This window comes from Triturus cristatus, chromosome 6 (genome assembly GCF_964204655.1).
Source record: "Triturus cristatus chromosome 6, aTriCri1.1, whole genome shotgun sequence".
NCBI lineage: Eukaryota > Metazoa > Chordata > Amphibia > Caudata > Salamandridae > Triturus > Triturus cristatus.
In genome coordinates, this window is record NC_140589.1 from 198,591,059 (window position 1) to 198,607,259 (window position 16,201).

The following is a 16,201-nucleotide window of genomic DNA, read 5'->3' on the forward strand; positions in this document are numbered from 1 at the left end:
ATGTGCCAGAATATCCTTAAACACTTACGTTAAAAAAAATATATATATTTGTGGATGGAGTTGACATACAAGATTAGAAATTTGAATGGCTTTTTAGTTTGGTAGTCATGAAATGCTTTACAATGTTTGTGTATTTTTGAATGAATGATATATGAAAAAAATATATTAGACTCAACTTTAACATACGAAGGTCATACTGAATGCAGCTTTTTGGGGTTTGTAAACTTTGTGCTTTATTTTTTATGAACTAGCTAAATTAAATATGTTCTCACAAAAGTACAACATAATTTGTGATTGTAAGTCAAAGACAACACAAACTCTTATGTACCCCATAATATCAGTTTCAATATGACGATACAAAATAATAAAACGCTGTATTGCTACTTATCTGCAATAGGTTCGGGAATGTTACACTAATTCTAATCACAACAAATTGGAAGCGAAAAAGGATTTGTGTAAAATATAAAAAAATAAAAGTGTTATTATTGTATATTATATAACTGTGAGAGACTTTTTGTAAACTTAATCACAAAAATATGAGCATAAATTGGTTGAAATGTTGGTGTTACAAACCAATCACGTGGTAGTCTACAAACTACCGTCCAAACTAATAATTTTGACGTTGCTCCTCTCTGCTGATAGGTATGTGATGCTCATGAGCGTGCCACAGCGCATATCTTGTGAGGCATCGGCATTAGGGTGAAGCCTTCTGCAGGAGTAACATCCACATCCGTTACCCCAGGAGGAAGGCGGAAGGTGAACCTCTGCAGCAGGCTTGTGAAGAAGAGGAAGAGCTCCATCCTAGCAAGAGTCTCACCGGCACAGATCCGCCGACCTGAAACAAGCACATTAAGTAAATCCAAGAAGAACACAAAAAAAACCCAGAAATGTAGCTACAAAGCATCAAACTAGGGGGCTTATTTACAAGCCCCTTGTGCCACCGGAGCATCCCTATTTCTGACGTACCAGCGGCGCAACCTGCTAATCCATATTTACAAGGACACGTAATGCCACCCGGCGTGGCTTTTTGTGTCCTTGTAAATATGGCCCATTCTCATGCAACACTTTGTGTGAAAAGGGCGTGACATGGGTGTTGCTGTGGGTGTTCCCACGCAATACCCATGTATTCTGCCGCATTTCCAGATTTACAAGCATTTGTAAACCTGGAAATGCGTCAGAATGCTATGCCACCCCAGGGGAGCTGCAGCGAGGCGCAAAGAGGAGACATTTTTGCATTTCTCCTAATTTTTTCCTCTTTCTATGCATGCTGCATTCTGCAGCACACATCGAAAGTGGAAATCACCTCTTGTGTCTTTTCCTGCACATAAACAATCATTGGAAAAAATGACGTTTTTCAGCTTCTATGTTTGCTGCATTAAGCAGCACACATAGCAGTTGAAAAAAAAAATATTTCCAATTGTTTGTGTGCAGGAAGGTGCCCCTTCCTGAACAAAAACAATCTTCCAGCAACACAGGCATCCTTGCACCATGGCACAAGGGTTCCTGCGTGGTGCATGGGAGCCGATTGTGCACCAGCGCTGCGGAAAGCACAGGGATGTGTCATAATATTGTAAATATTACGCATTCCTGTGCTTTTAAAGTGCCACAGCATGGCGCAGCCAAAGGGTTTGCGGTGCCGCGCTGCGGCACCTTCTTGTAAATAAGGCCCTAGATCCTTGGGCAATCCATTGTTCTTCTTCGCCGAAACGCACAAAGATTAAAATGGGTCAAAGGGGGATCCCATGTGCCTGATAATCAGCCAGCAGGCAACAGTAGTAGAATACTTTATTTTGTTTACCATGAACCATCAACGTGTACATACAGTAATACAATAAAATACTTCTCAATAAATAAGTAGATAAAATGCACATGCCCAAATCGGCTTAAATCTTTTTCCCTGTCTGTGCAAATATAACATCTCAATAAATACATATTTCATTCCTATGAGTAATCAATCAATCCACAAACAGCTTAAAACTGAGTACAAATAAGCAGTTAATCAAAAGATTATAACCTCAGGGAATATAAAAAACATTATAATTGTGCATTAATGTGTAGTCCAAACGTTATATATATAGTTGGTACAGAACATATATCAGCTTACTATTTATTTGAAAATGTTGCTGCTCCTTCACGAAACAGCCTGTAAGAATTTGCTGACAGCAAAAACAATACCAGGAGATGGGTAACTTTTTGGATCCTATGCGCTTCTAGATATCTCGTCAAGCCCAAAGACCAACATATTGGGCGAATCCATTTACGGCGAGACTCAAGATATTCTAGGCAGAAAAACAGTATATGCGTCTCGCTGTCCTAACAGGACAACGGCTTGTAGCGAGATCCTTATTCCATTTATCAGTAAAGGATCCCAATGGGAGAATACCTTAACAAAAACAGACATACAGGCTTTTGGCTAGGGGCAAAGATATTGAGTTTAAAATATGTCAAAACACAGGACCAATTTAAAATCAAGGTACATATTAGTCAGCGATCCATTTGATCATATTTTTTATTGTAACACTCATGTATATGTGCCCAGTGGCAAATGTTCAGGTTAGTGATGTCAGCTCGAGATATAGCATTTGGCGCATCCCATAACCTGTTAAGACCCAGCCTCTTGAACCAATTTGAAACAAATTTGGGCCAAGGAACTGCCTTTGCTCCCATTATATTAAGTAAAACTTTGGGCGCATCCTCATGCAATCACCCAGTACATTAGGGGTTTAAGTGCTGCCCGATCATTCATTCTATTCAATCCCAATTAAAAAATATAGTGAAATTAGAGTGGTGCTATTTTGAAATTAGCTTTCTTGCTAATTTATTTTCAGCAATAGATAATGGATGGACATCTGCATAGCCCCAGATCTCGGCACCATAAAGCACAGTGCCCTGTGCTTTTGCGTGATAGACCTCTAGGGCTGGTGAAACAATGTCTGAACTTGTTTGCTTATGGAATCTATTAATAACATTGGATCTCTGTTCTATTAACATGGCATTCCAAGTAGTTTGCCCTGACCATTTGAAGCTCTCCATTAACTTAACCTCAAGATAATCGAAACTGTGCAACCTCTATAGTGCGTCTCCACAAGCATGAATGACAGAGGTTTTGACCAGGCCTGTGCTAAACACCATATATTTCATTTTGTTGAGCTCTAGGCCCCTTAACTTGTAAAACCCTAGGGAACTTATCAATTAGGATTTGAAGCCCCATCTGGGTTTTGGAGATCAGTAGAGAGTCATCCACGAATAAGAGAATAGGAGCCTTCCTCTTACCCTGGGCAGGGGGATCATTTTTACAGTTTAGGAACACATCCACTACATCATTCATATATAAGGTGAATGATGTAGCAGCAAGAATGCAACCCTGGCGAACACCATGTTCAACAGAGAGGCGTTCGGTTGATTCACCCTGGCTGCCTAATCGGACTTGAGCAAAGTTCTTAGTATGGAGTCTGGTCATAGGCTGAATAAGATTGCTAGAGACCCCCATAAGTGACAAAACCAGCCACAATTTGTTTCCTAGAATGAGATTGGAGGCAGCACTAGGATCCACAAAATACACATATAGCTTTTGTTTAAGTATTGTGACATATACATTTCCAATTTAGCGTAGCAAGTCTAAACATTTGGTCGCAAGTACTGGTCTTTGGGCGGAATCCAGCCTGGAGGAGGAGTCATGATATTGTTAGTCAGTCCAATCTAACAATCTATCCAGCACTTGTCTGCAAAGACCTTTGCAGGTTGTCAATCAAACTAATCGGCCTATAATTTGAGGGCATACATGAATCACCCTCTTGTAAATACAAATAATTGTGACTCCTCTCCATGATTCTGGTATCTCACCCCGCCACTATTGCATTTGACAATACGTTTATATACGAAGTCCAAACTAGAGGCTCTATCTTATATAAGTCCCCTGGAAATGTATTGGGTCCTGGTGCCTTGGCTGGTTTTAAAAGGTCAAATGCTCGGGCTGTGTCCTCATAGCTGAAGAAAACTGGATTTGCTAATCCTGGGCAAGCTAGAGATGGAAGATCAGTAACTGTGGCCTGATTGGCACTTGTTAGTGGGTCATTAAGTTCTTTTGCAGCGTACAGTTCTGAGAAATTAACCCATCTGTCCGGTTGAATATATGGTAATGGTAGGTTTTCGTTGTTTCCAAATTGACCTGCGCTACTGCTCACCAGAAAGACCTAGGATCATTCGCTTTGGAAGCAGCTAACTTGTCAAGCCAGGTTTTGTCCTCCCAGTTTTCCTAGCGATACTCATAGTTGTTTTATAGTCGTGCCTGGCTTCAACAATTGTTATCCTATTGCCTCCTATAATGGCGGTTCTCAGACGTTTCTTGGTCTGTTTACATTCGTGATTAAACCACTTGTCTTCTTTAGCCTAAGTCTGTTTTATATGGGCCACCTCTTCATAAAAAATCTTATACATCTCACCGAAAATTGAATGATGTATATTTAATATAGGAATATCCACATCCCTTATCCCTATATACTTCAATAGGAAGACCAAGAACAGCTCGTATATTTGCAAATATATTTGTTTGTTCGATAAAAGATTTGGCCAACTGACATAGCGATCATTGTTAACTAAAATTGTTTCTTGTGCAAATGTATAGCTTGTGCTATTTATCCTTTTCAAGGATTCTCCAGTTAACAATAGGTAAAGTGAGTTATGGTCGCTATCAGTTTGCAACTCCCCTTTCATATTTGCTAAGAGTGACCATAATCCCAAATCTAGGGTAACATAATCTATAACATTGGTATGGGAGCCTCTTTTGAATATTGGAGCCATTTCAGGGTCTGAAATAGTATGACATTACAAGCCCTCAACCCTCTGACTATTGTTATAGAAGTTATGATTTTAGAAAGTGTCAATTCAAGAGTTCGAAACCTCGTTTAGGATCATCATAAGGGCATGAAGACAGCCATACAGCAGAGCTTTAGAACAGATTGGTTAAAATGGGCCAAAGGGGTGTCATTGCACAGTGAGTGTTCCATGTGTCTGCCAATCAGCCAATCAGAAAAGTCAATATGTGGTAAAACTACCAAAGAAAAAGGAATGGCTGTGTGGTTTGACCAGGGCTATCAAATCTAAGAAGACATTCATTTCGGGGGTATAGTGTAATAATGGGTCGGCAACAAGCGGTATGTCAATGCCACAAAGTTGTTCGATAATAAGTATAGGCACATTCTACTTTTTCAGAAACAGGCTCTGCGGTGTATTTCTCGATGAAGAATATTACATGCCAAAAGACACCACAACAGACAGGTGACGAATCGCCAGGTATGTAGTAAACCAAACCTTTACTATGCCACGTTCACATGCTATATGGCATTCTACACTGAAGATGAGTGTGAATTCAAGGAATTAAGCAGATATAGAAAAAATATGGCTAGGGAATCATGTGCTGCTGCAAGGAGGCAAATCTTTGTTAAAATTGTGAGTGCCCTCTGCTTGGACAGCTACAAGAAACTAGGGATTTCTCTTGAGTGTTTTATTTATACAGGACATCTCTTGTATAATGCCTTCAGATCCATGTTGACTATCTACTTCGCTTTCTACAGTGTAAATGCTTTGGGATACAAATGACATGTCCTTTATCAAACCCTTCGATTGCCACATTAAAAAAACATAAGTCAAAGGTTCGTTTCTGAATAGCTACTTGCAAAGATAGACCTGAAACCATCCGAACTAACTTCTAATTCAGTTCTACAGTATTCTTTGATCGTTCAGTGATGCATTTGCACTGCTTTGTGCCTCCTATTTCCTGGAGTGTTCTCTCTCACGCTACTATTTAACTGACTGCTTACATGTTGAATTTGCTTCTTTTCCTGTTCATATTGTATGCTTTGTGTACAGCGCTCAGATAACTGGATGGGTCATGTTAGCGCTTTATAAAACCTTTCAAATATTATTTTTTCAAATATGACTGGATATAAGAGTAATGTTTTTTTAATGAGAACCCAAGGACCTTAACACCAAAAGAAAGAGTCCCAGATGAGAAAATGGCCCTCAGCATGTAGTTCCCAGAAAGTCCACAGTAGTCGCAGAAGCTAATGTTCAATGCTTGTAGACTACAATCTGCTCTTCTACAACTAGGGTAGCCATAGGAAAGAAAATGGGAAGCTGACACTGCACCTTGTGTAAAAGGCAGACTAAGGGAAGATCCAACCTTGGGCAGAGTCGAATATGAATTGCCAAGCCTCACAGATGTCAGCACATTTTTAATAAATAGGAAAATAGTGCTTGATTTAAACGTGTTTACCTGGAATACCAGGCATCAATTGACATGACTAGGCAAAGGTCAGACTGCAGTGACATTCGTTTTATAGGGTCAGAGAAAATGTGGCTTTTAAAATTACGTGAATTACATGTTTCCTATTTGCGTGATTCTGTTCTGTGTTTGATGTTTATTAGCTGAGAAGAACTGTAGTAATTTGTGTTCCTCAAGAAGGAAGCCTTGCCCTTAATGCTTCTGCAGCATATTCAAGGCTTATTGCCTGGGTCTACTCTAAGAAGTTGCACTGAGTATTGTTTTTACTTGTTGCACAAACGTCACATGATCTTTCTTTTCAGTTCCTATGCACACCGTATTATAATTATGCATGAAAGTAGTGTACTTGAATGTTTCCTATTTGCTGTTTCACATTTGCTTTTTTTACTATTGGTTTGTGTGTAAGTTACATAGTACAGCCCTCGAATGGAAGATTTCACCATGTTGAAAATGTGCCTTTCACTGTCAGTAACCTATAAAAGGTGCCTTTTTATGTGTGTATTATACTTTTTTTTGCCTTATGAACCGAGCAACCTCTATGTTATTCTGCTCGCTGATTTATACAATGACTTTTCTTGCTTTTGAGACCATGCAGACTATGCGTTATTCTGCCCATTTGATTTATATTTAGACTTTTCTTGACTTTGAAATCGAGCAGATTTTTGTTAGTCCGATTGTTGAACTATACTCTGGTTCTGGCTATTTACCTGCTTTGGATATTGACATTATGTTGTTAACTTTCACAACTGGCATTATCTGATGCGTTATTGGTGCTGATTTGAATTTGACTAACTACTTTTTTACTTCTGGAATGAGTCTTCAATTTGAATAAAAATTTACGGTTTTGAATTGGAATTTTGTGCTGTGAAAGTTATCTCATTGGTGTAGGGCTGCCTTTATCTTATTGGTATAGGGCCGCTATCTTTTGAGACACACATTGCCTGGATCCTGCATCTCAACCCATTTAATTTGTTAGTTAAAAGTGAAAGAGAGAATTTTGGTGGTGAACGGTGGACAAGATAGAATAAGAATAGGTAAACATAAGAATAAGTTAGAATAAGAATTTTGGTGAAGAAGGCAGTGAGTTCATGTGCCAATTAATTTGCATAGTTTGAATAATCAATTCACGTAATTAGTGGACATTTTGGAACCCAAAAACATCAGAACTTAGAGAATCCTAGAATTATTATTATTTCATGTATTGCCGGTCTACATGTTGGTGGTGTTGAAGCTGCATTACTTGAGTATTAATAGAGCCTTCAGTGACAAGTTGTATTGCACACAACATTTCTTGTCTTGCTTGGAGTGAAATCATTGGTTTTGTGAGTGCCACACAGCGTGTTATGTCAATAGTGTTTTGTCGCATATGTTGAAAACCTCATTGCATTGTAATCTGTTGCACAAATTGCTAAAGCTTTTCAAATTGTACTATTGATTAAGGGTTATTGTGATGCTATGTAATTTATGCACTTAGGTTTTTGGATTCATGTACTAGGGTTGCAGAATTATAAAAATCTAAGATCTCCGTATATTATTATAATCTTGTCTGCTGAATAAAAAAAGGAAATCCTTAATAGTCGAATTGTGTATGAGAACTAATCCTGGGTAGTGATGTTTATTCTGTGCATGAAGATAGACCTGCTGACTCTAATGGCAGGTTAGTGCTGGTCGAGAGCCCATCTTGGGGTGATTGGAAGCACCTTGGTGCTATGCTCTTTCTTTGGTGAGTTAGATGTTTTGTGCCGTATCCTGGGAGGCAGACCAAGGTTTTATTTGTAATGGTTTTTAATATCAAAAATTTGTGTTTCAGGTCTTGTTTTGAAATTGTATTATGATTGGCTGTATTAGTATTATGTGTATTGTGAAGCCAGGTTGAGTGGGTGCATTTTTTAATATGTCTTTGATTTATACCGTTGAGAGAAAGATTCCACCCCCTGATTGGAATCCCAGCCCAAGAGATACTCCATAACGCAGACATTCACACGTGCCTGTGGCTTAAGTAATAGAAAAGAATTACTGCAGCTGACAAAAAAAAAAAATTGGCCTATAGATGGTACAAAGTAAAAAAGATTGAGAATCTGAGGTGTGTTATGTTTGTAATTAAACCGCAGGCCCAGACCGGCACAGTTTAAAGCCTTTAAAGTGAGACTATGTGTCAAATGAGAAAGCACCAAAGACAATGTTAAAATGGCAAATTGGTAAGGCCATCAACAATTGGCTGGATATGAGATTGCACTAATGAAAGATGGCATGGCGTCAGGAAGTGTTGGAAGCTGGAGGTGCTTTTCCTACACTGAATCGGACAAAAAGAAAACAGTATATGATAAAAAAATAAAAACAAAAATGAGAAAAAGATTGCAATAAAAAAGAACGGGAGCGACACTTTTTGAGAGAATGAATTTATGGACAATTTGTTGAATAAAGTGAGACCACTTGGGAATAATGAGGTGCAGGTGCAAATGCAGGTGGAAGAGATAGGAGCAGCAGAGTCGAGTGTGAGGAGAGATGAGGGGGAGGCTAGTTTACCTTCACAAAGTGATATGAAAGTGGTGTAGATGGAAAACTTTCAAACCTAATGGAGGTTTAGAAATGAAGGTAAAAACATGAATCTACAGCGGCAAAATTTCGACATATAATAAAAATGAATTCGGCATTTTTGGGCAGAGAGACATGAAACTGTATGCATAAGTCATTTAGGAAGCTTGAGCAACTGGCTAAAGAATTAGTTGTGGATTCAAACAAAAAAAGAGAATTTGTGAAACATTCAGAATGAAATCCGCAGAAGGTGAATTACAGAAAGAAGATCTTAAAATCTTATGAAAAACTCTTAGAGGGTTTTTGGAAAAGATTAAAGAATTAGAATCTATGACAAGGTATAGAGAAGAATGGAAAGAAGTTCCTAATAAGAAAGAGTCAAAAAAGAGTAAAATTAAGAAAAAATTGAGTATGAGTGATTGTGAATGGAAATTGATTGTTTGAAAGGAGTTTCCATTGAGAGAAATACAAAGAGGAGCATATGTGCATGTATCTTGGTCAAGAAGTGATCCTTATACATTTGCAAAGAATTTCCCGAAGGTCAGAGAGGGAATGAGAAGTGATATACAAAGATAAAATGAATTGTGACTATTTCAAAGGTGCTTTTGGCACATTAGGATGCTTTCATTTTAATTGTTATACCCAGAGGTTTGTGGGCAGAGTGCAAAATCATAGTTAAGTGGCCAGACAAACAACTGCAGAGAGATGCTTCTTTTAATACGCCCTCCCCAATCACTATGAGAAACGTTATTGAAAATTTTAAAACAAAGGCTCCCCAGAAACAAGTCGATTTGTCAAAAAGTATAAGGGCCGCACAAAAATCAGATGAGTTAGTACATGCATATTATGAGAGATTGATGCAGATTGGGATTGTCTCTGCATTTGAGTTGGGATTGCATCTGGAGAGTAGTGTTTATATTCAGCAAAGTGTGATGTGTTGGGAAGCAAAATTATTAGACGAAATCCTTGCCCATGCTAAGTAATATGGTGACTGTTTCAATGCTAAAAAGAAAATGGCGACAAAGTTGATAGTGGCTCCAACAAATTTATTTCAGAAGGCTAGTCAAAGGGGTTTTCAGGCACTTGGATTTGGTGCTGGTGTTGGAATGCATGGTGCTAATGAATGACGCAAGAGTGTGCAATTTTGCGGCACAGAATCGAAAGACACGGTCAATGGTCCCAGCCCAATCAGCTTCTTTGGAGAACATGCCGAATCCAAGGCAAATCATAGGGAATATGCCTTTTGTCTTAGTCATGCACCAGAATGTGCAAAATAAGTGAATGACCATCCAGTATAATTTTTTATCAACACAGGAAAATAAATCCTCTCCATAAAAGAAATCTAAGTTGTATGCTATTCAAATAAACAAGTGGCTAATAAGTTGTCAGCTAATGTTCTGGTGAAAATTGGTTCAACTATAAATAATCATTTAGCAAGTCTGGTTGATTTGGTGGGCCATGATATCTTGTGCAAACTAAACTGTGTTATCTATAGCACACCAGATAGCGTTGGTATTCAAACACAAGATGAGGACTTACATTTCAAAATAAATCACGAACAGTGAAAGATTCAAATGTTTTAATTGGTCACTTTGGAAAACCTGCCTCCAGATTTAAAGCATACTGTGAACAATGAGAGTTGGGATTTTGCAAGAAATTATTAAAAGTGCAGAGCCAGTCTTTCCCCGTACTCTTCAATACAGACTTTCTCACAAAAGAGAGGAGGAGATTCCACATGCCAATGACAAGATGATTGCACAGGGCATGTTAAAAGAGGCACTAGAGAATCCACATAACTATCCAATCATGGGAATAAAAAACACAAACAGAGAGTCGCACACAGTTCAAGACGCACAAAATTATTAATATAGTAATTTCAAGTTGACCCATGGTCAAGTATTATTCTCAATTCCTCTTCTGGAGAATAGTCAATATCTTTCTGCATCCAGATTCCAATATACAAACTCCATTTGGTGTAGAATTCCACAAGGTTGTACAGAGAGTCCATCAACCTTTTCTCATATACTAAAGACAAATTTGGAAAGTAAAAATGTGCCCTGTGATTCAGTGCTAGTACAATATATTGACCTGACGATAGCACTGAAATGAGAGAGGGCGGTAGACTTGATATAATTGCTCCATTAAATCATTTGGCTGAAATGGGCTTGAAGTGTCCCCTGCCAAGTTGCTATATTGTCCAAATCAAGTCTTTTTTGGGGGGAGATTAAATTGAAAAGGAAGTAAGAACGGTGTTCAAAGATTGAATCTACAATTTTGAGAATGAACCCACCAATTGCAAAGAAATTATTTTTGGGAATGATTGGCTTCTGTCATTAGTGGATTCCAACCTTTTCCATGATTGGCCTGACAAACTAGTGGCTGTGATCACATTAAGTGATGACAAATATAACATTTACCAATATTTTTGCTTTAATTCCACCTTGGTAGGGAAGGCAGAGGACTCTGGAGAATCCCAGAGACACAACAAGTCCAAATTGACAAGTGTGGTTCTAATCTCTTTGAGCCAGCCTATTTTATTGAAGCGATCCAGAGCAATCACATCTTTTAAACCCTGTACAAAATGTGAGAGCTCCGGAGTGGACCATAGTCGCCTCCAGTATAAGAGTGGACTTAACTTTGCAATATCCTCAATTTTCTTCCTGCCTAGATCGAAACGAAGTGGGGTCATCGGTGTGCTTTGAGGAACCCCGACCAGGCAGCGAAGAAACTTATTCTCTGCCAGGGCTAAGCGTCTTAAGTCGCTAAATCCCCATAGCTCAGATCCATATAGAGCTGAGCTCACCACTTTGATGTTATAAATTTCTAAGGCCGGGGTTACAGGTTTAGTAAGCGACGTTTTATGTTTCATCAGCAGAGCACCTATATGCTGATGATGTTTAAGCACTGTAAGGTTCAGATGATTTTTCCAGCCCATATCCTTTTGGAGGGAAATGCCTAAATACGTAAAAACATCCACCTGTTCCAAAGGCACGTTATTTAATAGTATCCTTCCCTTAAAGGACTTATGCTGATTAAGTGACAGAAACTTAGTTTTTGAGGTGTTAATCTGAAGTCCTCTCTGAGTACAAAAATTGCTAAAAGCGTTCACAGCCTTTTGTAGCCCGCTCGGGGTCCTGGAGATAATCAGTGTATCGTCCGCAAACATGAGGACTGGGACACGAGTTCCCGCCAGGGTGGGGGCATCAGATGGCGTTCTGGAGAGGTGCTCTACCACCCCGTTGATGTACAACGAGAACAGAGTGGGAGCCAACACACATCCCTGTCGAACGCCACTCTCGACTGGGAAGGTGTCAGTAACCTCGCCCTGTCTTTTTTGGGGGGAGATTAAATTGAAAAGGAAGTAAGAACGGTGTTCAAAGATTGAATCTACAATTTTGAGAATGAACCCACAAATTGCAACGAAATTATTTTTGGGAATGATTGGCTTCTGTCATTAGTGGATTCCAACCTTTTCCATGATTGGAATGTCTCTAAAGTGACTGACTCACAATGATGTGACGGACACAGTGCCCTGAGAAAATGAATGCATTTAAACCTTCTTAGAGCTCAGACACAGTTTTGAAGTACTCCTGCTCTAGGAGTGCCTAATTATGAGAAATACTTTTTATTTATTCTGTCACAAAAGAGTAGGGAGTGCACTTTCTGTTTTGACTCAGCCTCATGGAGTGGCAAAGTGGCACACTGCATGTTTGTCTGCAACATTGGTTCCAGTCACTGGCACTCTGCATGGTTGCAATAAAAAATATTTCAATGACCTCTTTGACAATTGTTAAGAGTGAAGCAACTGCAATGGAGTACACGCTTATTGTGTTTGTTCCATATTCAGTAGAGACATTGCAGACTTGCAAGTACACTCAGCATCTAACAAATAGTTGCTTGACCAAGTATGAACAGATAATCTTGGCAGCAGAGAATATTTCAATCAGATGTTTTAATACCCTGAATCCTGCAACAATCTTACCTTTGCCAGAGGGAGATGAAGCAGTTGATGGTGATCATGACTCTATTAATGTAACAGATTTGGCACAAAACCAAGACCAGACATTTAAGATGCACTACTAGAGTTGGCTCAAATGATTTTATTTGTGGATGGTCTTGTCTGCAAGACGATCATTGAACTCTTCGAGCAGGATATGCTCTCTACACAGTGGCACATACTGTAGCAGGATCGCACTTGAATAATGCAACTTCATCGCATGTAGCAGATTTGATTGCAAATATAAGAGCATGATTCATGGCCAATGAAGTGAGTCTTACAATGTACACAGTTAATATGGTTTTTGAGTAGTTTACTACTTTGAATAGTTGGGGGTCACAAAGCAGTCGAATAACATCGTCTGGAACTCCCATTAAAAATGGACCACAAATTGCAGATTGACTTGCTGCCTTGAAAATGCCAAACAAAATTACTGTTGTAAAATGTATCGCATGCAACATTGGAGATGGCATGATCACGTTGGGCAATATCTTTGCAGATAAAGTTACAAAATGTAGTGCTCTTGATACTGGTACATTAGAGGTAAATGGAAATTCGGAAACAGAAGGGAGTAAAATAAACCACTTTTTATCAATGTCAGTTCAAACAGTGCAAACAGTTGAGCAGATGAAGAATATGCAACGTCAGGTGTCAGAAGAGGAAAGAAAATATTGGGAAAAAGCAATCTGCTATCAAGACAAAGATGATTTGAGGAAGTCAACAGATGGGAAGGTTGTGTTGCCAGATTCAATGTTATGGCAATGGTACGGACATGCATGGACATAGACATGTGAGCCGTGATGGGATGACTACGATATTTATAAAATATTGGGTTCATCCTCATTTTAGGGTGATTAATGAGAATCTGTGCAAGAGAGGTAAGTGTCAGCAGGTAAATATTTTCAAAAAGACAAGAATTACCATGATTCATGTGGGAAAATTGGCAGGTCCTTCCACAAGATTACAAGTAGATTTTTTAGAGGTGCCATAGTTTAAGGGTTTGCAGTAAATTTTGGTGGTTATCTTTCTATTTAGCAAACAGATTGAAGAGTTTCCAACTAAACATTGTGACGCATTCACAGTAGCCAAGCTATTACTGGGGGAATTGATCTCTAGCTTTGGCTGCCCAACTTCTCTGGAATCAGACCAGGGAACTCATTTAAAAAAAAAATAATGTCTTGATAGTCCTATGCATAGCACTGTGTTACCATCCTGTAGCATCAGGTATAATGGAGAGGACTAACAATACAATGAAACCAAAATTGACAAAGTATGTTCCTCAACTTCACTGAAGATGCCCTTCTTCTGGTTGTATTGAGTATGAGAAGCACACCCAATAAAAGTACAGTATTAATTTCTCACCTGGTGCTGATAATTAATGAAATAAGGGTGTCTGGCATTCCTTCAGATGCTCTTCTGAATATTACTGATGATTTGGATCTGGATTACTTTAAAAGTTTGGCTAATTCGGTAAGCTCCATCTCCCACCAAGGGAATTTGTAGGACCTTCAACATGTAGAGAGCCCTGCCATGACTGTCATGTGGTCACATTATTGATCGAGCTAGAACCCCACCATTACCCATTTTCACGTTTAAACTTAACATCTTTTCTTGAACAATGAACATTGACATTTGACACACATTTCATTGTGTGCTTGTGCAGGATAATATTCTGCGATGCAGCTTTTTATTACATTCCCACTTTGTGGTCATATTATCAACTATCTTGAACATTCTGTACAAGGGCTACGTTCAATATGCAAACTGTAGCATTTATTTTTGTCTGCTCGGTGACAGACCTAACATAATAGAATAAACAATATATGCCTAACTTGGGCTTCAGCATGGCATTATGGGTGATGTTTATTATATAAACAGCATCACTTCCTCATTTAGTTAGAGGAGCATTTTGCGGCACTGTGAGGTGACCCCTTGCCTGAATTCCAGCCCAGCTCATTCCTGTTTACCTCTGCGAGGGAGGATGTCCAACTCTCCACCAAGATGGGCACACGGATGACACTTACCCACAGGCAATCGGGGTTAGATCACCCTACAGGGATTCGGCAGATTCACCCACCCTAGACACAGTAGGTTAGGTAGCACTAGGTAGGAATACATTATAATACCATACTTCTAAGCCAACTTTTATTTACTGTTATGGCACTATGGTTGAACTGTTTATCTTTTTTTCCCATTCTCATAATGCTGATTACATTATTCTGTTTCCTTCTATTGATTATTGCAACACATCTATATTACTCAAGAATCACAATGCTTCAATACATATTGAAATTGCATGCTGTGTATTTCTTGCCATTCCTTTAGGTGTGCATATGTAACCAAACAAAAAGGTTCTAGATATCTTACCACAAATTCCTTGGGGAGTCAGGGTTCCTATGTTCTGAGATTACAGAATCCATTTGTTACCTTGTCAGGTTAGGGGTACAGATAATGCGCTGTGAGCTAGCAGGACTAATGCCAACATATCCTGAGGGTGTGCGAGGAATCAGTCTTGCATGTTCTAATGTTTATGTTATTCAAAAAATGCACAGTTTTACTTGGGAAAGTATAAACCATACGACATGACCTAGATCCTGGATACTGGGTCAATATGAAGAAGCACATTAGGGAAACGTGCCTGGAGCCTCAATGGAAAGGTCCGTACCAAGTGATCTTGGTGATGAACTCTTCAGTAAAGGACGAAGGTTTACTGCATTGGATTTATACCTCTCACACAAAGTGTGCACAATTGCAAATTATTGTGGTGTCATAATGCATGATCCATAAATTGTGGAAGAGCTTATGTAGGAGTTAGCCACCTTCACTTCCTATTATTATGGAGGTATATCAATTATCATTAACAGTTATGAGCAAAATGAACTTTAAGTCCCAATTTACCAGGTTGAATATGTTTTTATATTTTGATGCCAGCACTAAACTGTTTCTTAATGCAGATTGAGAGGGGTCCATACCATTTGAAATAGGTACGTGATGGGATTGACCTCCTTCTCCTTCATTATTTGCAATTTTCTTGAAAACCCTTCCCAAATTTGTGTGGAATAATACTGATTGCTTAGCAGGCTCAAGAATTCCAACTATACACTGATTACAGTGTGATTCGCAGCCCGTGATGTAGCAGTCTTGGAGCCATGTTTAGGAAGATAGCTAAGGTTTCAGGTTGTGTAAATGTCACTGAGAAGTAGGCCTTGCTTAAATGTTAATATGCAGTAGAGTAATCAGAGTATTTTTGGTAATTTCTCATTACTTTTGTGACTCCCAATTATAGAAAAGTAAGTGATTATGCCTACTCGTGTAATTTGGAGCAAAAATGCCAACCAAATAAGCACAAGAACAGAGAGCAAGCAGCTGCTGGCTCCTGCTGTTCT

At 38.9% G+C, this 16,201-nt stretch overlaps 1 protein-coding gene across 2 annotated transcripts in view; it reads right to left on the reverse strand.

The window, feature by feature from the left end:
* Window positions 1-218: 218 nt before the first annotated feature.
* LOC146816634 (cytochrome P450 2K1-like) overlaps window positions 219-16,201 on the reverse strand; it is a 303,227-nt gene continuing 287,244 nt past the window's right edge. For both annotated transcript variants that reach the window (XM_085610516.1, XM_085610515.1), the window contains exon 9: window positions 219-835. In XM_085610516.1, coding sequence (XP_085466642.1) covers window positions 654-835 — 182 coding nt within the window. In that variant the 3' untranslated portion in view covers window positions 219-653. The remainder of the gene's footprint in view (window positions 836-16,201) is intronic.